The sequence below is a fragment of the Pleurodeles waltl genome, chromosome 7 (assembly GCF_031143425.1).
Source record: "Pleurodeles waltl isolate 20211129_DDA chromosome 7, aPleWal1.hap1.20221129, whole genome shotgun sequence".
In the NCBI taxonomy this organism is placed as follows: Eukaryota; Metazoa; Chordata; class Amphibia; order Caudata; family Salamandridae; genus Pleurodeles; species Pleurodeles waltl.
The window spans coordinates 1,368,707,072-1,368,731,107 of record NC_090446.1 but is presented as its reverse complement, the minus strand read 5'-3'; the positions used below and the strand labels follow the sequence as shown (position 1 = coordinate 1,368,731,107).

The 24,036-nt window shown below is 48.4% G+C and overlaps 1 protein-coding gene across 1 annotated transcript in view; it reads right to left on the bottom strand.

The window, feature by feature from the left end:
• Positions 1 to 24,036, bottom strand: part of ALDH16A1 (aldehyde dehydrogenase 16 family member A1) — a 483,909-nt gene that overhangs the window by 368,923 nt on the left and 90,950 nt on the right. The window contains exon 5 of the mRNA XM_069200818.1: positions 21,132 to 21,209. Coding sequence (XP_069056919.1) covers positions 21,132 to 21,209 — 78 coding nt within the window. The remainder of the gene's footprint in view (positions 1 to 21,131; positions 21,210 to 24,036) is intronic.

Sequence of the window (24,036 nt, the reverse complement as noted above, 5' to 3'; positions counted from 1 at the left end):
CTTAGGAAGTTGTAGCCGTCCGGGTTTGCGATGGCGATGTCCGGAGGTAGGGTTGGTCCAGGTCTCAGTTAGGAAGGCACTGTCTGGATGGGTTGAGTCGATCAGGTCCCAGAGTTCGGTGGTGGGCTTGTGTAGGGAGCATATATTCAGAAGGAGGCAGGTGATGAGGTTGTGGCGGGCATCAGTGGTTTCAGTTTTGGGGTGTTCCGGTTGTCTGTTGTGGCTAAAACTGAGGTTGCAGTTCTGGCAGGAAAAATGTCCGTGGGTGTCCTTAGGAGATGCAGTGCAGCACCCACTTAGACGTCTGGTGTTAAGGCGGTGGAGGGTCTTGGCATCAAAATGGAGGGTAGCCTGGGAATGGCTCATCGGAGATCCAGGGTTTCTGGCGCTGGGCGCGGTCCAGGCATGGATGGGCTTGCCTTTGGCTGTGTGCATCTGCTGAGGCCGCCATTAATAAGGGGAGGGAGGTGGGGGTCCGGTCAGGTGGAAGGCGGGAAAGTGTTTTCTGGGGGGTTGGGGGGACTGCAGGGGCAGCAGCCGCAAGTGACGGAGAGGGGAACAGAAAGGCAGAAAATAGGAGAGGAGACAGAAAGAAGAAAGAACCAAAACTAAGTAAATCAGAGGTGAAATGCAGAAGTAAAAAGCAGGAGTAAGGAGAGACAGAGAGAGACAGAGATACTTACTAGTATATGGCCATTAGGTCACCAGGGATGAGGCACAAGCAGGAGCCTGTGGGTGGAGGAGGGCCCCGAACTGAGGCAGACTCTCAGTTCATTCCCTGAGGCAGAGGCAGCAGCAGGAGGAGCTGGGGAGGGCAACAGAGGCTGGCCAGGAGATCGGTGGAGTTGCTCGGGTTTCAAAGGTGTTTTGTGTATTTGTAATAATGGGGTGGGATTTGGCCTTTTCAGCAGTGACTGGGGATGCACATGTTGGTTTTGTGTGTTTACATGGTGGGGGGATCCACAAACAGTCCATTTTACATGTGGCAGCGACAATCGGGGTCCAGGACAAGGGTGGCTGGGTTGGGGAGGGTACATTAAGCAAGATGGAAAATACATTTAAGTTACTTAGTGTTGGACTTTTGGCCATACGCATGGTCATCCCTAGTCTTTTTGCCTCCTTCCTCCTGGTTTTTCTGACCTCTCGCTGTTGGCTCTAGGACTCTGAGCACTTTATCACTGCTGACCAGTGTTAAAGTGCAGGTGCTCTCCCATCTAAAGTTGGTATGATTGGCTTATACCTGATTGGCATATTTAATTTACCTATAAGTCCCTTGTACAGTGGTATCTCTATACCCAGGGCCTGTAAATTAAATACTACTAGTGGGCCTGCAGCGCTGCTTGCGCCACCCACTGAAGTAGACTTTCAAACCTGTCTCAGGCCTGCTAGCGCAGGGCCTGTGTGCGCAGTTTTCTGCCACAGGGACCTGGCATCTAAATTTACTTGCCAGGCCCAGGACTCCCCTTTTACTACATGTAAGTCACCCCTAAAGTACGCCCTGTGGGCAGGGTGCCATGTATGTAGAAAGGCAGGACATGTGCCATATTGCATGGCCTGTCCTGGTAGTGACAAACAGCCTAACTTGGTGTCTCACTGCTGTGAGTGCTGCCTTCTCATAGGATTGCATTAGAAATGCCCTGCCTTATGTGTAGGGGTATTGTCTGATTTATGAGGGCTAGCGTAGGCGTGTTTGGTATGGTTGTGATGGTGATAATAAATACTGCTTACTGGTGTGGGTGTATTTTTTATTACTATCACAGAAATGCCACTTCTAGAAAGTGCGCATTTATCTGTGCTTATGATTCTGGTGTTTTGCAGCTTGACTCCAATCCACGTCTGGGCAGAGTGACAGTTGGGGCTTTGCGCATACTTTTCAGACAGCCTGTACACAGGGAGGGTGGAGGTGTCACTGAGGTGCATCTACATACTGAATAGTCTTCCTGGGCTGAGAGAAGGGAGAGGCGGGGCACACCTACATTTGTAAAGGCTGTGCCCTGGCCTCACACAATAGGGTCGTTAACCCCCCACTGATGTTTGGAGCCTGTGCTGAAAGGAGAGAGGGGGCACTCCCAGAACCAGTTGTAACTGGCTGGAACCTCCTCTCCCTACCACTGTAAAACACTGTAAGAACTGACTATAAGTACAGGGGAATTTTCCCCACAATTTGGAGACTTTGAACATCATGGAACTGGACACAGAAATGCTGGAAGGACTTACCAGGGACCGCCATGGACTGCTGCTGCTGCTGTGCTGACCTGTGACCTGCTTGGTCACTGTAAAGGACTTGCCACTTGCTGCCTTTCCCTTGTGCTGGCCTGTTGCTAGGGCCCCTCCACCTGTGGGCCTTTCCTGAACCTTTTCTCCCCAGGGGCAGGGTGCTGTGGCCCCTGACCCCTGCAGTGACCCTGAAGCACGGGGGTGCTTCACGTGATGTCCAAGCTAGCGCTTAGGAAAGTGCTCCTTTTGGGGATTCCACTAGCGCTTGAAAGCGCTCCCCTTTTATTTTTGGTGTGTTGTTTATGGTGGCAGGAGACAGTCACCGCCGCGACCCGGGCTTCCTTTTGCCCTCGGAGAGCGTGTTGTGGTGGCCGAGATCACCGCCGCAGCCCGGGGAGGCTGCTTCCATCAAGCGCGAGTGAAACGCGCTGTATCAGACCCCCGGGGCACCACCTGACGAAGATAGGAGCCGGCGTGCTCCTGATAGTGCCCCGGGGGCACCAATGAGACTCCTCCCGTATTTCTTTCACCGCTGCCCAGGGGAAGGTGAATTCGCCTGCCGGTCGGGCAGGGCAGCCTGGGCGCGGCTCCAGTGATCCGCGGGGAACCAGCAGAGTTGTCCCGCCTCCAAAGTGCTCCGTGTTGCTGGCTTGAGGAGCGGCCGGGCCAGCTGGGAGCCCTGGCAGGCTCAGCCCTCTCTCCCGGAGGAGCACGATTCATTCCTTGAGGCCCGAGTGGCCTCGTCGGAGGAGGACCGAGGCTCGCTGGGCCCCCTCCCTCCTCGTTAGGCCACAGCTCTGGGCAGGTGCGGTGGAGGCCTCGTCGGAGGCTCCCCGTGCCGCGGGGCCCTTTTGTGGCGTTTGGCAGGCCCCAGGGGGGGTCCGTCCTTCAGCGGAGGGGGTGCGTGGTGCCCCCCTCCTCCATACCAGTATTGGTGTCCTTGGCCCCCCCCTCGTGAGGGCCGGTGGAGGCCCGGGGGGCCCCCCAGCGATCACGGGTCCCAGAAGGGGCCCGTCAAGAATTCAGAGAGGGTGCGTGCCGCCCCTCTCAGTCTGCCATGTTTAGGGAGGCCCCCGTTTTTGCGCAGAGGAGCGCCGGGGCCCCATTGGTTGTTTTAGGCACTGGAGGTGCCTCCTCATCAAGACAGGTACTTTCTAAAGGGACCAATATACCGATACTCTAAAGTTCTTTTTACAGACTTTATTCATTGTGTTATATTACCTGCCTGTACTATGATGATTTTACATATGTGTGCACATGTTCCTTTTATGGGCATGACTTGCTAATATGTTTCCCTCACTTGCCATAGGTTTTCTAATGTTCCTACTATGGGCGTTTTATGATATGCTTATGACAAGTGTTCTAATGTGATAACGTGTTTCCTGACTACTGCTTATGTTGCAGAATACTGAGTAACCTGTGTGTTATGTGTGACTACTGCTAGTTTGCAGAGTAATTAATGTGTAACGTGTTCTGACAACTGCTAAGGTAGCAGGATAGTACTGTTATGTGATGTTGGTCTAATAATTACGTTGTGTACAATACAGTGTATTTTTATATAATCTGGTGTTGTGTTTCCTTTGTGGTGGGGATATTGCGTCACATGTATGTGTGTGTTGTGCAAACGCATTGCCTCCGGGTTAAGCCTGACTGCTCGTGCCAAGCTACCAAGGGGGTGAGCAGGGGTTATCTTGGACGTGTAACTCCCTTGCCCTGACTAGAGTGGGTAAGTTCTGCCTGGCTGAGGTGCATACCCTAGCCAACCAGAAACCCCATTTCTAACATTGGAAGTCAGCGGTGAGGATAGGACTTGCGCTTGCACAATACCATTGTGACTCATTATTTCACTACAAGGATTGCGTTTAGACCATCACATGTTTGGCTTCTCTTAACTTTCTCTCTTTGGTCATTTTTCCTGTTTTCAGTTCTCACGCTTGGGTATTGTGGTTGTCACAGTTGAGTTATTTGTACCTTTTCAAGATGGGGCTTACCTTTGATTTAGAGGACCTGCCGTTTTACACGCAGGGGGAATTAGAGGGGTTCTGTAGAGAGAGAGGGCTGCCTGTAGAAGGGGACCTCAGGAGATCTCTGAATTTCTTTGAAAGGTTTGTGACATTTACCCAGGGAGGGAGTGTGCGTAGGGGGTACCCAGAGGATCCTGAGTGTAGCGAGGGTTCCCAATGGGAGGGCTCCCAGACCTCATCCCTAGAGAGTGGTAGAGAGACTGATCAGGAGGGTGAGAATGACCGGTTGGGGACGCCAGTTGACAGGGAAGGCCCCAGTGATAGGGAGTCCCTTGCTGGGTCCAGTGTAAGAAGCAGGGCTACCTCTCATTCCTTGACGCCTGATGAGCTAAGAGATAGGCGGGAAGAGAGGGACCTGAAGTTGCAGTTAGCGCGCCTAGCTGTTGAGGAGAGAAGGGCTGAGGTAGAGAAGGCCTTAGTACAGGAGAGAATGGCAGAGGCAGAGAGGGCCTTTGCCAGAGAAAGACTCGCTCTAGAGCGCAGTCTGAAGGTTCTGGACTCACCAGCGCTGCAGGTGGAGTCCAGTGGTGGCAGCAATGTACAGTGCTGTAGCAAAGATGTTCCTCACATACCCATAGATCTGGTACCTAGGTTCCAAGAGGGGGGTGACATACGTCAGTGGTTAAAGGAATATGAGAGGGCTCTGGTAGAGCGCAGGATCCCTGAGAAGGATTGGGGAACTGGCCTAGGGAGTTTTATTCCTGAGGAGGGGAGGGATGCCCTACTGACTCTAGAAGAGAGTGACAGGGAGGGGTACTCCGCTGTGAAGAACGCACTGATTGTGAAGTATGGTTTTTCCCCTGAGGAATACAGAAAAAGGTTTAGGGGTGGTAAGAAACTGTCCCACCAGTCTTGGGAGGAGTTTGTGGAGGATTGCTGCATTGCACTAGATGGATGGGTGAAGGGTAGCACAGTAAACAATTTTGAAGGGCTGTTTAATCTGATTCTCAGAGAGCACCTGTTTCGTTGTTGTTTTTCAGAGTTACGCCAACACTTGTCAGTGTGTGAGCTCTCTGACCCCAGGGAGCTCGCAAAGGAGGCAGACTTCTGGTTGCGTACCAGAGGGTCTGGTGTGACATTAGGGGGTGTTCCTAATGAGAGTGGTCTAGGTGTTTCCCAACAAGGTGTGGTGGGAAAGGAATGGAGTGTCCCAGGTAGGTCCCAGTGGACTGGGATGGGTGAGGGACCCCATGTCCCGTCTCTGAGGAGAGGGAATGGGGCTGGGCTGAGGCCCAAGGTGCCCAAGATACCGTCCCAGGCCCCTGAAGGTTCCATGAGTGAACGCCAGGAGGTGAGCCTAACCTGTGCCGTAGGGCCAGCTGTTCAGAAGGATCCCATTTTGTCATTAGGACTTAGGCGGGTGGCTGGTGATAGCGTTCCGCCGGTCCTGGTGTCTGGTAGTCTCGCTCTACAGCGGAGGAGGCGGAAATCCAGGCATAGGGTTGAGAGGGGGCTGCGGGCCCCAGTGGAGAACCTGGAGGGTCAGGGGTCAGCTCTGAGAGCAGAGCCCCCCAGGAATGACCTTGGTGAGACCATTTCTGGGCTGGGGGGAATCCAGACTCTGTCCGATGGGCAGAGGTCAGGAGACCTGCGCCAGCCAGACTCTTGTGTGGCCCTTGGGGAAAGTGTTTCCCTGATGGGGGGTAGGTGTGCCCCCCAGGAAGTCCTGGTGCGCCAGGCAATGATTCAACCGCAGGGTGGTGACTCTGGGTTGGATGATCAGGTTCAGGGGGTAAACTCTGACCTGATGGGGAGTACGTGTGCTCCCAAGGAAGTCCTGGTGCGCCAGGCAGTGGTTCAACCGCAGGGTAGTGACTCTGGGTTGGATTGCCAGATTCAGGGGGTAAGCTCTGATCTGGTAGGGGGTAGGTGTGCTCCCAAGGAAGTCCTGGTTCGCTGGGCAATGGTCCAGTCTAAGGGTGTCGTCCCTGGACTAGATAGACAGGTTCAGGGGGTAAACTCTGACCTGGTTGGGGGGGCGGTTAGTGTGCTCACCCCCCTGTGTGAAACTTCTGGTGGCTTCTCCCGAGGTGGGGAGATGCAGGACTCTGGAAGTGGGGGTCAGGGAGGGGGAAGCCCGCCCTGGACCCCGGTGCAACCCAAGGGTGTCGTCCCTAGGTTGGGTGGTCAGTCGGCAGGTAGTGATCCTGGGCTGGCGAGAAAGTTGTGCAGGGCTGCTGTACCCAGCACCCTGGCAAGTGTGGATTCTGGTGATACCCCTCCTAGGAGAGGAGGGCGGGATCCTAGAAGGAGGGGTAGAGGGAGGAGAGCCTCGCCTCTAGTCCCTGTAGAACCTATGGGTGCGGACCCTAGGTTGGTGGATCAGTGGCAGGGTAGAGCCCCTGAACTGATCGGAAATGGAGTGGAGACAGGTTGCTTTGCACCTGGGGCTACCGCCCCCCACTCATTATGGTTTCAGAGACCAGAGGCTCCAAGATGGCCTGGGGCCTGGTTCTGGCCATTGGCAGCTAGAGAATCCCCGTGGGTTGGTCTAGGCTGCCTGGGACGCATTGACAGAGAGATCCCAGTGGAGTCAGGAAGGCGTAGAACTGGAACATGCCCCTGCTGTTGTGGGCCTGGGTCCTTGTTCTATCGCCCCAATCAGGAAAGTACATCAAGGTATTGATTGTTCTCCCCTGGATTTTGGCTGGTAGGGGGTTGTGTTGGACTTTTGGCCATACGCATGGTCATCCCTAGTCTTTTTGCCTCCTTCCTCCTGGTTTTTCTGACCTCTCGCTGTTGGCTCTAGGACTCTGAGCACTTTATCACTGCTGACCAGTGTTAAAGTGCAGGTGCTCTCCCATCTAAAGTTGGTATGATTGGCTTATATCTGATTGGCATATTTAATTTACCTATAAGTCCCTTGTACAGTGGTATCTCTATACCCAGGGCCTGTAAATTAAATACTACTAGTGGGCCTGCAGCGCTGCTTGCGCCACCCACTGAAGTAGACTTTCAAACCTGTCTCAGGCCTGCTAGCGCAGGGCCTGTGTGCGCAGTTTTCTGCCACAGGGACCTGGCATCTAAATTTACTTGCCAGGCCCAGGACTCCCCTTTTACTACATGTAAGTCACCCCTAAAGTACGCCCTGTGGGCAGGGTGCCATGTATGTAGAAAGGCAGGACATGTGCCATATTGCATGGCCTGTCCTGGTAGTGACAAACAGCCTAACTTGGTGTCTCACTGCTGTGAGTGCTGCCTTCTCATAGGATTGCATTAGAAATGCCCTGCCTTATGTGTAGGGGTATTGTCTGATTTATGAGGGCTAGCGTAGGCGTGTTTGGTATGGTTGTGATGGTGATAATAAATACTGCTTACTGGTGTGGGTGTATTTTTTATTACTATCACAGAAATGCCACTTCTAGAAAGTGCGCATTTATCTGTGCTTATGATTCTGGTGTTTTGCAGCTTGACTCCAATCCACGTCTGGGCAGAGTGACAGTTGGGGCTTTGTGCATACTTTTCAGACAGCCTGTACACAGGGAGGGTGGAGGTGTCACTGAGGTGCATCTACATACTGAATAGTCTTCCTGGGCTGAGAGAAGGGAGAGGCGGGGCACACCTACATTTGTAAAGGCTGTGCCCTGGCCTCACACAATAGGGTCGTTAACCCCCCACTGATGTTTGGAGCCTGTGCTGAAAGGAGAGAGGGGGCACTCCCAGAACCAGTTGTAACTGGCTGGAACCTCCTCTCCCTACCACTGTAAAACACTGTAAGAACTGACTAAGTACAGGGGAATTTTCCCCACAATTTGGAGACTTTGAACATCATGGAACTGGACACAGAAATGCTGGAAGGACTTACCAGGGACCGCCATGGACTGCTGCTGCTGCTGTGCTGACCTGTGACCTGCTTGGTCACTGTAAAGGACTTGCCACTTGCTGCCTTTCCCTTGTGCTGGCCTGTTGCTAGGGCCCCTCCACCTGTGGGCCTTTCCTGAACCTTTTCTCCCCAGGGGCAGGGTGCTGTGGCCCCTGACCCCTGCAGTGACCCTGAAGCACGGGGGTGCTTCACGTGATGTCCAAGCTAGCGCTTAGGAAAGCGCTCCTTTTGGGGATTCCACTAGCGCTTGAAAGCGCTCCCCTTTTATTTTTGGTGTGTTGTTTATGGTGGCAGGAGACAGTCACCGCCGCGACCCGGGCTTCCTTTTGCCCTCGGAGAGCGTGTTGTGGTGGCCGAGATCACCGCCGCAGCCCGGGGAGGCTGCTTCCATCAAGCGCGAGTGAAACGCGCTGTATCAGACCCCCGGGGCACCACCTGACGAAGATAGGAGCCGGCGTGCTCCTGATAGTGCCCCGGGGGCACCAATGAGACTCCTCCCGTATTTCTTTCACCGCGGCCCAGGGGAAGGTGAATTCGCCTGCCGGTCGGGCAGGGCAGCCTGGGCGCGGCTCCAGTGATCCGCGGGGAACCAGCAGAGTTGTCCCGCCTCCAAAGTGCTCCGTGTTGCTGGCTTGAGGAGCGGCCGGGCCAGCTGGGAGCCCTGGCAGGCTCAGCCCTCTCTCCCGGAGGAGCACGATTCATTCCTTGAGGCCCGAGTGGCCTCGTCGGAGGAGGACCGAGGCTCGCTGGGCCCCCTCCCTCCTCGTTAGGCCACAGCTCTGGGCAGGTGCGGTGGAGGCCTCGTCGGAGGCTCCCCGTGCCGCGGGGCCCTTTTGTGGCGTTTGGCAGGCCCCAGGGGGGGTCCGTCCTTCAGCGGAGGGGGTGCGTGGTGCCCCCCTCCTCCATACCAGTATTGGTGTCCTTGGCCCCCCCCTCGTGAGGGCCGGTGGAGGCCCGGGGGGCCCCCCAGCGATCACGGGTCCCAGAAGGGGCCCGTCAAGAATTCAGAGAGGGTGCGTGCCGCCCCTCTCAGTCTGCCATGTTTAGGGAGGCCCCCGTTTTTGCGCAGAGGAGCGCCGGGGGCCCCATTGGTTGTTTTAGGCACTGGAGGTGCCTCCTCATCAAGACAGGTACTTTCTAAAGGGACCAATATACCGATACTCTAAAGTTCTTTTTACAGACTTTATTCATTGTGTTATATTACCTGCCTGTACTATGATGATTTTACATATGTGTGCACATGTTCCTTTTATGGGCATGACTTGCTAATATGTTTCCCTCACTTGCCATAGGTTTTCTAATGTTCCTACTATGGGCGTTTTATGATATGCTTATGACAAGTGTTCTAATGTGATAACGTGTTCCCTGACTACTGCTTATGTTGCAGAATACTGAGTAACCTGTGTGTTATGTGTGACTACTGCTAGTTTGCAGAGTAATTAATGTGTAACGTGTTCTGACAACTGCTAAGGTAGCAGGATAGTACTGTTATGTGATGTTGGTCTAATAATTACGTTGTGTACAATACAGTGTATTTTTATATAATCTGGTGTTGTGTTTCCTTTGTGGTGGGGATATTGCGTCACATGTATGTGTGTGTTGTGCAAACGCTTTACGCATTGCCTCCGGGTTAAGCCTGACTGCTCGTGCCAAGCTACCAAGGGGGTGAGCAGGGGTTATCTTGGACGTGTAACTCCCTTGCCCTGACTAGAGTGGGTAAGTTCTGCCTGGCTGAGGTGCATACCCTAGCCAACCAGAAACCCCATTTCTAACACTTAGCATAAGCATAAGGACCATCAGTTGGCCCTATATGTTGTTATTGTCCTTTAGCATAGCCCTAAAACCTGATGATTTGCAACTACTATCTGCTATTGCAGTTCAGTTTCTCGTCTGAATCACTGCCCTCTCTCTCTTAGCAGCTGAGGTCAGTGCTATAAGCTTGACCCTGATCACAGCCTTTCCTGTATCTCACATCATTTCTCTGGGAGTGTCTTTCGAAGCGTTCAATCCTATGTAACAATCTATCACTTATGAGATTTTAGACATGTTTGCCTTGACCTGTAAAAGATACCTGCCCATTCTCCAACATCGTTCTCTTGAGGAGGCTGGGTTTACCTTTCCTCTACCTCCACCCACACTGGTGTGTGATTGGAAGGAGTATTTGCCCCAATTGCCTCATTCTTAACATGCTGTACTGTTTGAATGGGGACAACAATTGAGACTAGTAAATAATATAGATTATGTGTGGTGAACAGCTGAATAAAATAAATATTTCCCGACAATGTGTCATTCTCCATATGTCTGTTAGACCCAGATATGTTCCTGAACATGCCTCTTGTTGTGTGGACCTGTGAATGCCTTCACCCATCACTATGTTAAAGTCCTCAGCCAGAACAAGGGTCCCCTGAGAAAGCCCCTCGAGTTTCCGGAGAGGCTTCACCAGAAAGCAGTTCTGCTCCTGATTAGGTGCACAGGGAGATATTTTCTACTTGCTAAGGAGTCCTCATGTTTGTTCCTCTTTTCCTCTTGGCCGATTTACTGATCACACTGGCTTGATCAAAGCATCTGTTCTCTCACTACAGAGTTAGCCTTTCTCTACTTTGGAGAGGTTGCTGTTTTCAGGAAAAAAAACTTTTACCTAGTGTTGTTTCCAGTGCCTTAAGGTCCCCTGAAGAGTCTGCACTTGGTGGTCTTTGTCACCTACTTGAAAGTTCATGACCCAAAGGAAGGTCCATCAGAAGTGTATACCCATATTTGAGGGTATCAAATAGTGATTTCAATATTTTTCATTTTATCAGAGTGGCCTGCGAAAAGTCTTGCAGTAAAAGTATTCTGGTGGTCATTACAACCTCGGCGGTCTGTATCCAAGACCGCCGAGGGACCGCCGTGCGGAAGACCGCCAGTGGTAGCGGTTTGCCGCTCGGCCTATTATGACCGTTGGCAGCTCTCCGTCCTTTTACGGATGGAGAGCCGCCAACAGCCATACTGGCGGTAGGCGGGAAAGTGGAGGTTGCTCCACCTCCACCGCCACGCCAACAGAACACCGCCCAGCGAATCACGTCCTGTGATTCGCCGTGGTGGTGTTCTGTTGGCGGTGTGGTGTCGACGGAGCAGCCCCTATGGCTCCCGTCCCCTCCCGGAAGATCGACGGAACAGGTAAGTCGATCGTCCGTTAGGGGAGGGGGTGAGGGGGTGTTGTGTGTTGTGTGGGTGCAGGGGGGTGTGCGTCTTTGTATGTAGAGGGGGTGTGTGAGTGCGTGTATGCTTGCGGGGGTGTTGCGTGTTTTGGAAATGAGTGCGTGTATGTCTGTTGGTATGTCTATGGATGTGTGTGTGTATGTTTGTATGTGGGTGTGCGTGTCTGACTGTGTGTGTGGATGTAGGCATGTATGTTGGCGTGTGTTTGTGTAAGTGTGTAAGTGGTGCCTGCGTGCGTGTCGTGTGGGTATGGGTGATGTGATGTTGGTGGTCAGGGTGGGGAGGGGGCCCTGCCACCTTTAGGGGGTGGCAGGAGGGAGTCAGGGGGGGGGTGGGGAAGACCCCTATCAGTGCCAGGGAAGGAATTCCCTGGGACTGATAGTGCTTACCGCCATGGATTTCATGGCGGTTCAAACCGCAGGAAATCCACGGCGGTAAGCCGGGTCAAAATACCGCCGGCGGTATAGTGACGGCCGCCGGGCTGGAGACCCGGGCGGAACGGAGAACCGGCAGATGACCATGGCGGTTAATACAACAACAAAAAGACCGCCAGCCTGTTGGCGGTCTTACCGCCACTTCTCTGCCTTCCGCCAGGGTAATGACCCCCTCTGTCCTTTCTTAACATCAGTGAGGAGGTTCGTTTGGCCTTCTGCAGAATCTCTTCCTTCCCTCATCTACAGACCACCGGGACCATTTTCCAACTTCAACGAAACCAACAAAGACTTTGTTGGACCACTCGGCCTCAACACTAGCAATTACATTCTTCTCTGAGACCTGAAATTCCACCTGTAAGACCATGCTTATACAAACTCAAAGGCACTCACTGAAGGCCTTGGAAGCCTGTGCCTCACCCACACTGCCGGACACCTTGTGGTTGCTATTTTCACCACCTTTGACAACATAAAAGTCGAGGTGCCCACACCAGTCTCCTGGACAGATCATGCCCTTGTCAAGTTCAGCATCCCCACACCAATCAAGTGCACAAGCAACACCGCATGACCAGCCAACTGGAACTGCATCACTAACAAGGACTGGAACACAGCTCTCAACAACCATTGATCCAAGCACAGCAACAGCCTCCCCAAAGTCACCAGCAGTTTCAACAACTGGGCCATGTACTGTGCAAACTCGCTGGCCCTTCCTCAAACACAGCATTAGAACAAGATTTAGACCCCAGGTTACTTGGTAATTGGAGGAACGTAGACTGAAGAAATGCCCCTGCAAACAACTGGAGCACAAATGGAGGTTGAACCATGACAATGCAGATAGAAGCATGTCCAAATCCACCCTGAGACACTACCACCAAACGTGCCACTCCAGTGGACTGCCTCAATGCAAGCACCATCAGAAGTAAAAACATCTCCGCCACTGTGAAGGACTTAACGTCACTAACGGCCTCCTCCAACTCTATCAGTCCCTCAAAGGATGGCTGCAACAATCTCTCTCAATTCTTCAGCAACAAAATCACTGCCATTTACAACACTTTCAAGCCACAACCGGAACCGATAGACCTCACTAACACCTCCTGCTCTTATCCAGAGAACAAGTGCTAACCACATGGCCTGTCATCACCCCATAGAAAATCGCCACTACCATGAAATTTATCTACTCAGGGGAACCACTGGACCCCTGCAACCATGTGCCTACTCTAGAGGACTGCAACCCATCAGCACCATCCTCAAACTTATTCTGAATGCCTCAACCTCTCTGCAACCTTCCCAGATGCTTGCAAACACGCAACTTCCCTCCTCTTGCTGAAGAAACTCTCTGCGGACCCTTCAACTCTCGCCAACTATAGGCTGATCTCCCTGCTACCATTGCTGCCAAGGGCTCAGAGAAAATCATCAACAGAAACCTCACCGAATACCTTGACGACCACCAACTCCATAACACCAATCAGTCTGATTTCAGACCCAGGCACAGCACAGAAACTGCCCTCATCGTTGTCATGGATGACATATGCACGACTAAATAGATAACACTGCAGTCCTCATCCTCATGGACCTCCTTGCAGCGTTTGACACAGTCCCCCATCCCATCTTTATCCAACGCCTATATGACATCAAACTCCAAAGGCATGCACTCCGATGCATTGGCTCCTTCCAGACTGGAAGGACCCAGTCAATCAGCTTGGCACCATACACATGGGACGCCTGGGACTTCATCTGAGAAATTCCACATGAATTCTCCTTGAGCCAATCCCTCTTTAGGGCATACATGAACCCTCTATCCAACATCATCTACTATCACAACATCAACAAACTTCTACGCTGACGACACACAACTCATCGTTTCCCTCATAGAAAAAGACACCCAGTACCCAGATCAAGTTCAATGCCTGCATTAATGAAATAGTCTAATAGATGAAGACCAACTGTCTGAATCTGAACACTGACAAGACTGAAATCTTAATCTTCAGGAAGAGCACTTCATTGTGGGACTCCACCTGGTGGCCAACAGAGCCATCCCCACAATGCACACCAAGAACTCTGGGATCATCATCGACTGCAAACTCGACATGAACACCCAAGACAACGCCGTCACTGCCTCATGCTTCCAAAACTTTAAAATGCTTAGGAAGATTTTCAAATGGCGCCCAATCAGCACTCAGAAAACCTTCATGCACGACAAAAACACGCTCTAGCAGGTATCAACAAAAAAACAAATCACCAGAAGGCTGCAGACCATTCAGAACTCGGCAGGCAGAATCACTCTCAAACTCCCAGGCTGCACTCACATAACACCACACCTGAAAGAGCTCCACTGGCACCCACACTTTCAAGGCATTATTTAACACTGGTCCAGCATACCTCAACTACTGCATCTGCTTTCACAAACCTTCCAGACACCTCCGCTCATCTGGACTCCTATTTGCACACACCCTATGCATATGTAAAACCAAATCTAGTGGTGGAGACTTTTTCTACTTAGCTACTAAAACGTCCAATGACCTTCTGTTGCACATAAGATCTTCATATCCACGCCTTGAATTCCGCAAGAAGCTGAAGACCTGGATTTGTTAGTAGAGCCACTAGGCCCTAGGTTTGGCTATACTCACTACTGCTCAGTGCCAGGATACCCTCCTGGGTGATAGTACACTCTACAAACTTGCATAACATATAACAGCTCATGGTGTATGTCTGCTCTCCATTCTTTGAGCATGTTTGGAGATCACTCTATGTGAGAGCCATGTCACCTGTATTCACCACTGCCACCGACTTTAACTTATACTTTACACAGTAAAGAGACAGGCCTTCTGACTTTATTGTAACATTTTGTAATAAACAGGTCCAGCAAGTAGCCCTGATTATTGGCTTGCCACCATAATCAAACCAGGCCTGCAGTATTGAGCAAATGCTTTCACTCATGGCATCCAGAGAGCAACAAGCAGCGTAATTATCTAGGAGAAGTTGTTTAATAGCATTGTAGTGGCATTTATATAACCTTAAAGGGCAAGCTCATTCCGTCGCAGTAGCTTGTGTGTGACCCAAAATTCTAATGCAATAGCTTTGCTTGATAAAGAGCCTGCCTGAAGCAGCTGGATGAACAAATGATCACATCTGGCTGGAGGGTAAGACCTCTTTCTACGGAAGCACCCAACTGTAGACAAACCAAAAGGTGTACTCGAATGAACCAAAATCTGGGTGAAGCCGCAGTCCTCTGTAGTACTTTTGACAGGTTTATTTGTTCACATAAGGTATGGCGACAGCTGTACTGTCAAGCCAGACCTAAAAATTAAAGAACGCAAGTTAAATTGATGATGTGCATTAACAAGTAGGCATGAAAAAGGTGAACTGATGGACACAACACACAAGATTGTGAGGCCTGGACAGTCTCACAGGTCACCACACTGCTACTGGTAGAACACAGCTGCCTCTTATAGTCAATCTCATAGCCAGTGCTGCCTTGTGCAGGAAGACTAGCTGCACTGTGCTCCTAAGCACTGTGAGATAGCTTATCGAATGGCTCTACGGACCAGGTGTGCAGGATCGATACAGCAGATCAGCCTCCATCAGCGACAGCCTGTATGGTTACTTCAATACCCCCACACCACTGAGGTCTACAGTTAATAAATACTAGCTTTCATATTGTCCAGATTCTTGAGCACATTACAGCCAGGTTACTGTTGTTATGAAAGTAAAAGGTGTAATGCGGTTCACCCTGATTTCTTACTGATTCATGCAATATAAACTTTTATAACAGAGTCTGATCTATGTAAGCCAGGCCTTGCCAGCCCTCAGAATTCCTTCTTTTTTTTATTTTAAGAGCGTTTTATTGGGATTTTATACAATAGGAAAATTAAATAAGAAATTAAAATAAATAGTAAATTGTATGGCACCATCGCATCAAGTCGGAACTGTAGTTTAGGGTATAGCATGAGCGGTCGGTCCACATTTATAAAAGTAGAGGGTAGATATAATTGTATTTGTTTGCAGTGGTGAGGTGAGGTTAATCTGTGTAAGTATTGTGATGGAGCAGTTTTTGATGATGTGGTGAATGGTTAAGGTAACTCAGTTGTAGATGATTGAATAAGAGTAAAAGAGCGGAGATGAGAGAAGAGATGAAGAGGGTGATAGGGGTGAAAAGTAGGGAGTACATGGAGAAGGGTGATGGGTAGGGAGAGGAGGAGGTGGGATAGTGGGGAGAGGAGTGGGAGGGTGGGAGAATGAGTGAGTGAATGCATGAATTATCGAGTGATCAGATGATCGTGGTTACATAGATGAGTGAAACATAAAGTTGTCCAGTGTGCACAAGAGTTTACCATTCTTTATTGGTGTTGTCATCAAGTATAAGTTTAGTGAGTTACAGGTAGTTCTGGTGAATTGGACCCATTCCCACCATATGTGGGGGGATGCTTTAGATGAGTCTTTCCATTCATTGAGGATAACTTTAAGGCCAGTTGTGACTAGAATGTCCCATAGGAGATGGTCCTCTTTGTTTAATGCCTGTTTAATGTCAATGGGGAGGATTCCCTGTGTAATAGAGGCTAAGAAAGGAATCCATTTTGTATGAAGTATTTGAGATATTGTATTACTGAAGTCCTGCCAGAACTTTTTGGTGGAGATGCACTCGATTAGTATGTGTTTTAAGTCTCCTGTTTCCTTCACACAGCTACAGCATGTGTCGGAGGATCGGAGGCCTAGTTTATAAAGTTTGGCCAGAGTCCACTGGGCAATATTGGCAATTTAGTATCTGCTTTGTGCTACTGATGGAGTTATTATGTTGGAAGTGAGGTTACTCTGGGTAGATGGCCAGTTTGGTAGGACCTTTGGAGTGTTGTTGGAGTCTGATTATAGAGCTTTCCCACTTGTCTTGTGTTGGTTTATTTAGTGAGGTTTTTGTGGGGGATAGAAGGGAGTACAGTTTGGAAGCTACGTGACCGCCTTTGGCAAATATTTCTAATGTGTTGGGCTGGTCAGGGGGGGGTTGGAGGTTTATGTTTGGCTATAAGTGATTTTATTTTAAGGAAATGGTAAAAGCCTAGGTCATTTAAGTCACATTTGAGAGAATGGTATGGGTTCTGAAGGGGTGCCAATATCTCTCACCAGGAGAATATCTTTTTCTGCCCATTTCTCTGTATACACATCGCTCTCCCTTCTAGTTTTAAGTTTTCATTGTGCCATAGCGAGGCTAGACATGAATATTACATTTTGTTTGGTAGTTTGTTGTCAATTTTTCCAGAGTGCCTGCCACGTGCTAGATAGAATGCTTTTTTAGAGTGGCGTGTTTTAACTTTTTTGACAGTTGGAAGTGAAGTGAGGGATAAGTACTTAGCAAGGACGATTTCAATAGCCAGACATGGCGGCAAGGGGTTGGTGGTGGTTAGGAGCCAGTGGCTCCCCTGTTGCGCTAGGAAGGCATGTTGGTATCTACGTTAGTCGTGTAAGTTTAGGCCGCCAAGTTTCTTTTTTAGGAAGCCTCAGTTTCTTTAGGGCAATTCTGGGCTTTTTAGACTTCCAGAGGAATTCCGTAAGTAAAGTGTCTATTTTGGTAAAAAAGGTGTCTGTAAAAAAAGGTGCCTGAGAGGTATATGGGGGACATGCTGATTAAAAAGTTAATGAGGGGGTAATCATCCTTTTGATAGATTCTATTCTACCCCACCAGGTAATGAACCTGGTTGACCATTTGTCTAAGCTATCTTTGATGTTATCTAGCGTCTTTTTCTTGTTGAGATCGATGGAGTCTTTAAGGTTATGGGTGAAACATATACTCAGGTATTTTATCTTATCTAGGGCCCATTTTAGTCCATAGGGGCTGATGTGTGAACTGTTACAGTACACATTGAGAGGGAGAACCTCTGTCTTTTCCTTGTTGAGGCAGTAGCTTGACATCTTAGAGTAGTTGTTGATGGTTGATATGGTGTGCGAAAGGCAGAGTCTGCCTGGGTGGTAAAAAGGAGAATGTCATCCGCGTAGGCGGCTAGTTCTTGTGGGCCTGATGAGAAAGGGATACCTGACTTGAATGGATTTTCTCTGATCAACGTAAGTAGGGGTTCTAGTGTTGGTGAATCCTTGTGTGGTTCCTTGTTGGAGGTAAAAGGATTAGACAACTTTCAGTTGATGTTTATTCTAGCTTTCCGTTCATTGTAAAGAGCAAAGATCATTTTTGAAAGAGCAGGGCCAAAGATGAAAGGTGAGTGGAGGAAGGTCCACAATACCTTATCAAAGGCCTTCTCTGTATCTAGTGCTATAGCGCAGGTTGGCTGGTACAGGATTTTGCCTAGTTCAATCGCATGGCTAAAAAGTCTGATATTATCCACGTTGAATTTCCCTTTGATAAATCCTTATTGAAAGGGATGTATTATGTTTTTTGAGAATGGGCTCTATGCTGAGGGCTAGGATCTTTGTGTATATTTTGCAGTCTGTGTTTATGAGGGATATGGGTCAGTAGTTCTTGGGATTGGATAGGTCTTTCCCTTCATTGGGTATAGCAATTATGGTTATCTGTACGACGCAGCCCTCAACGGAGCCAGGGGAGGATAAGTGGGCGAATAAGTCTTCTAATGCAGTCATTAGGGAGGTACCCAAAGTTTGAAAGAATGATGCCGTAAAGCCACATGGGCCCGGGGCCTTCCTGGCTTTTATTGTTTTGATCGCGTTTATAAATTCTTTGTGAGAAATCGGGTGTTCTAGTGATTCTTTTGTTGACTCATCTATGTTAGTTACATTAATTATGTTGAGTTTGGTTAAAGCATATGTCATAAGATGTGTTATTACTTTTGGAGCAGAGGGCATGGTAATATGTTTTGAAGGCATTAAGGATGTTCTTCTCGTTTGTCGATGTGACGCCATGTTCATTGGTTATAGAGGTTATTCTTGTCTTCTGACAGGTCTGTTTTAAATAACGCAAGTATTTTGCAAGCTTTATTACGTCCAGAGAAATCGATGCCTTTGTATTTTTGGGCTATTAAGTGGGCTTTGTTACTCAGAATCTTGTTGTATTCATACTTGAGTTTAATTAGATTGTTTAATTGAGTTTTGTCTTTGGTGCAATTGAGATCTTTCTCTAATGCTTTTGTCTTTAGTTCTAGTTGGTCTAAGGTTTTGTTGTCTAGTTTGTTTTTCTTTGATATAAGTTTAATCATGTGCCCGCGGATAGTGCATTTCAGGGCGTCCCAGATGATTTGTGCATTTGGGTCAGAAGACCTATTGAGTTCTATGTAGTCATCAATCTCTTTTTTGATTATTTCTGTGAAGGAGGGCTCCTCCGTGAGGAGGTCGTTCATTCTCCATGTTTTTGTTCCTGAAGTATTGCAAGAGATATCGTAGAGTAATGAAATACAGGCCTGGTCTGAGACTAGGATTGGTTCAATGGTTGGGGAAGAGGTGGCTGGGACGTGAGTTGTGTCAACTAAGATATAATCAATGCGAGAGAAAGTATTGTGCGGATGGAAGACAAATGAGTAATCTTTCCCTGTGGGATTGAATAGTCTCCATATGTCTAAGTTTAAGAGAATTGCCCATATTTAGCATTTGTTTATGGGATTTGTTGGGTTTAAATTGACATGCAGAATTCCCGTCAAGGGTGGCGTCCCAGGGTAAATTGAAATCTCCTCCTAGAATCATTCTGCAATTGGGAGGTAAAGTTGAGTGTTGTCTATTGAGAATAATCCAAAAGGTAGCGTTGTCATTATTAGGGGATACAGATGTTCATGACTATGATTTCAGTGTTGTCCCTCTATATTTTAGGAAGAAGCCATTTGCCTTCAGTGTCTGCTTCTAAGGACAGGATAGTGAGGCCAGAAGCTTTCGAGATGAGGGTGAAATCCGACCATTTGTTTGTTTGAGGCTGGGGCGCATAATAATTCACAAACTCATGTTTTTTTTTTGGGGGGGGGGGGGGGAGAGGGGGGGGGGGGGAGAGGGGGTTTAAGGAGAATTGCCTCTTTCATGGCCACCTTGGTTTCTTGAGAATGAGGTCTCCCTTAAGTCTAAGTGTATAGTCTAGGATTTTCCGTCGTTTGGTTGTGTGATCTAGACCCTTGACGTTTAGAGAGAGTATTTTTATGTTCTGCATTTTTGTGGGAGGTGTCTTCTTGATGATGTAACCAGCTAAATGCCAGTTATTGTTTGCCAGTGAGGATGGGGTGGGAGGGAAGGGGGTGGGCTTATGGGTTTGAAGCGATGGCATGGGTGAGGGGAAATGGAATGGGTGAGAGAGGAAGGGGAGGGGCTAAGGAGGAGCAAAAGGACATAGGAGAGTAGCACAGTACAGGGCAGGACCTCAGAATTCCTTCTTACGTGGTTCGCTCCATCGAACTACAATTGCCTCTTTATATGTGGGCCTGGGAGAGAACACAGCATTTGGTGAATAAACTCTGAAAAGTCCAGGATGGCTGTGTAATTAAAGGATACTTCCCTCTAATAAACTTCAGTTTTCTTTGTTTATAACTGCAGGAACACAGTCCCTTCAACTTTCACAAGATGGTCACATTATTCCACTCAGTGTGATGCTCTAAGTGAAATGGGTATTCACAGGCGTGGCATGCATGCACACTCTAACAGAGGAATCAGGCTGCACATCACCAACGAGGTGCAAATAAGTCAAAACTGGGGAAGCTTGTGTTTCAATCTTAGGAGGACCTGGCCCGGCAGTTCAAGCTGGACTGTTCCTAGTGTAGCAGAGCAAGACTGATTTGTATATGTCTGGTCTCTGCCTAGAATGGAATAGTCTGCAAATAAGAATAAAAACAAAAGATTGACTGGAATGCGCCCCGAGTAATTACCAGTAGCTGAGATGAATTCAAGCATTCCACCCAAAACCTTGTTTGTTTTCCACATCCCTATGGCAGTGCACATTTACACCCTATGAAGATGAGCTTTCAATATGTGTTATTTCCCCACCCAGTAGAAGCTTACATGGTATTGGGTCTCTCCAGGACAGCCTTTCTTTGTAGTACGTTTGGCTCCCATTCAAGCTGGACCATTTACAAAATACGGCAGTGAGAAGCCCATGTCGTTTCAAACACAGATCATGTGAATGGCCATGTCCATGCACTACATTGGTTGAACGGAGGCGAGAGAAACAATAAAGACTAAATCCCTGTGCATAGTCCAGACAGCATTATAAAACACTGGTCTTGTGTTTCTCACATATCACTACCACAGGCCACGGGCTTCTGCTCCACCTCCTTCAGTCTGTGAACAATTAGCGGGTTCACAATGTAATGGTCGGGCTTTCTCTAACAAGGCAGCCCAGCTGCAGGGCTCCCTTGCATTATCCGTCACGTCAACAAAAGAACCCTGTCTATTCCATCGGAAATTTAGACCTTCCTCTTTCCCCTCTCTCGCTGCCTCTAGTAAGCATGATCGAAAAGTTAATGCAACAATTTACCCTTAACAAACAACACTTGAAATAATTTAATTTACCCATTGCCAGAGCGGGGCATATTTTCCAGGTCAACAGCATCAGAGGAAAGTTCCATGGGACGATGGCAGCCACAACACCTAATGGGGAACAGGAACTCAAAGTTACACTCTGCAGGTTCAAGGAACCACAAAAAGGCAGCAGGCAAAAGGCATTACAACCAACACACAAGGTCTCATCTTACGTCTTCCCTGTTCTGACTTCCACATTCACTTAATAATCTTCCTTCTCATTATATGGACACATCGTCACTCATTCTTTTTATTCAGTAAACACACTTCAAAAGACCTTTCTTATTCCAATATTCACAGTCCAACATTCCATGATCACAACCAAACATTAAACATACGTTTTGGTATCACTCAACAACTTGCCCTTCTCACTCCAATATTTACACCAAAAGCATGTCCTTCTCATGCACACTATTACATCCTAGTACTCCCTCAGGATCACCTTCGCACTTTGAAGTAGGGGCATTTGCAGCTGCCCCAAAATCAGAACTGGCCAACGATGCAAAATCAATACAGAGTGAAGTTTGACTTCTTATCTTCATTTGTTCCTGGGCCCTGAGGGCTGTCCAGGAATACCAGAGAACAGATGAATAGGGGAAGAGGGTTGCGAGAATTTTGCTTTTTTACTTAGTTGGACATTTTCATGCCGAAGAAAAACACAAGCGTACAACAATTCAGAAAGTAAAGAGATCATTCAGACTAAACCAAAACTACTGGGAAATAAGAAAACAGGACAACACGAAACAGAAAAATTGAGGACAAACCAGTTAATTTGGAGAATTTCATGCCAATATGCACAAGTAGGCCACGTCATGTTGCTAATTTGAATGCTGGTGGCCAAAATGTACCCCATACAGTTATCAGTGATACATTCTTATGTGAGATTACATTTTCCCTGAGCTTGTTGCTTCTTAGACGTGTCTTGAGTAGGTTTCCGTTCCCACACCTTATAATAACACAATCCATCGTGGAAGCCCACTCTTGAACGAAGACACTCTTTAGCATTTTTACAACTGATCGCTCAAAGTACTTGGCGAAACTCTGTCTGTCAGCAAGGAAAAAGTGCTGGCAACCTTATCACCCATTATTTCCAGCTCGATATTTTAGACACATTGGTCACCTATGAAGGCCCTGCTCACCCTTTCTTCAATTGAAGTACTGACCTCTTACATTTCCTACAACAGTCAGTGTTTTTTTCAAACTGCATGAAAACTGGGGCCTCCAAACGAAAGGACTATTGTCAACTGTGCGGCTGCGGCCTACAGTGTACTCATGATTCTTGTGTATTTGGTGCAGAACTTGGCTGGCTCATGATGGCTTCAGAATGGATGCCGTAGGCACTGCTTGCAGCAGTGTAAGAGAAGCTATCAGATCAGTGCCCATAGGTGGCTTAAGGACGGGGGGTTTCTTTTAAGACGTTGACTGGGTCAAAACAGTCTACATTGTGACACCTGCCCACAACAAGCATGACCAGCCAACAAGCCTAACAATTAGACCCTTAACAACATCTAAGTGTTAAAATTTCCATCTCCTGCCTCTTCGCCAAGAATTTGAATCCTTCACCTGATGGTAAAGTTGATGACTCCAGTAGGTAATGCCTTTGATTTCTTGGCCAACTATACACCCATTTCACAGCTGCCCTACCTTGCTGGAGGATGACAACTTTCACGCTGCTCTGTATCTTTTAGGTGCATCAGCAGCATCTGACACCGTAAACTGTCTAATCTTTCTCGAGGTATCAAGACTAGCGGTTGGGCCTGGCTCTCCAGGTTCAGTCCAAGAGAACACTACAAGTGGCTATTTTGCCTTTCTCCTAATCACTATCTTAAGGGGTCTCTCAAGATTCTATTCTGCCCCCCCCTTTTTAAATCTCTATATTCCCCCTTTTGGCCCATCTTATTTAGTCATATGGGTTCGACCTGTTTATGCACAACCAGGGATGTGGAATTCCTATCGCCCGACGCCCGGGACATCTTGTTTGGGGTCAAGGGCAACAAGTTTTTATGTTTACTTTGTCCTTGGGACAAGTAGGACCAACCCCCTGCAGCACAAACCCTTTGGCTGCCTGTTTACAGAGAGTTGAACTCTCTGCAGTTGAGGTAATGTGTTTCCAAAAGATAAAGCTGTTCGAACTTGTATTTATGGTTCATTATTTGAAAGCCTTCATTATTAGGGTGCGTGCTGTAAATAAATGTTTTAAGGTCACACTTCACTACTGACGTTGTTCCAGTACAAAACAAAAAAACATGTACACACATGTTTGAAAAGTTTAGGCTAAGAGGCTAAGTATAATGCTCCCAGAATGCTCTCTGATTATATGCAAATGAAGTGTCATTTAGTAAAATGTGTTGATGCATGCTAGTATTTCCCAAAAATATTTCTAATGGAAAATCAGTGTAACCATTTTCAACACGATTATGGGAAGCATGAAAATAAACAAACACTGACAAAGCCAACTGATCTGACATATTTTTATAAGTCTTTTAGTTTAATCAATGCGTGTCTTGTTTTGACATGGCTTTTGTAACACTTTATTGTTGTGGGAGCTACCAGGCCCTAAACATTGTAACAAACATTGGCAAAACCCCCCCAAAAAGTTTTTGAACTCTTAAAGCACACGTTGCCACCAGCGGCATAACAAAGGCCCCGCAGCCGCCCTCCAGGGGGCCCCGTCAGCACAGCACCTGCCCTGAGTGAGTCTGTAGAGGGGGCTCCTCCATGTTCTTTGCAAAGGGGCACCCTCCAGTTTCGTTACGTCACTGATTGCCACTGTAGTTCCTGACACTGAACAAAACTACTTTGTGTGGCAATATGCTCCTTGTGGAAGAGCAGAATGCGATCACTCACAGTAAAGCCAGCCGAAAAAGAGAGAAATAGAAGTTTAATAAAAACAAAA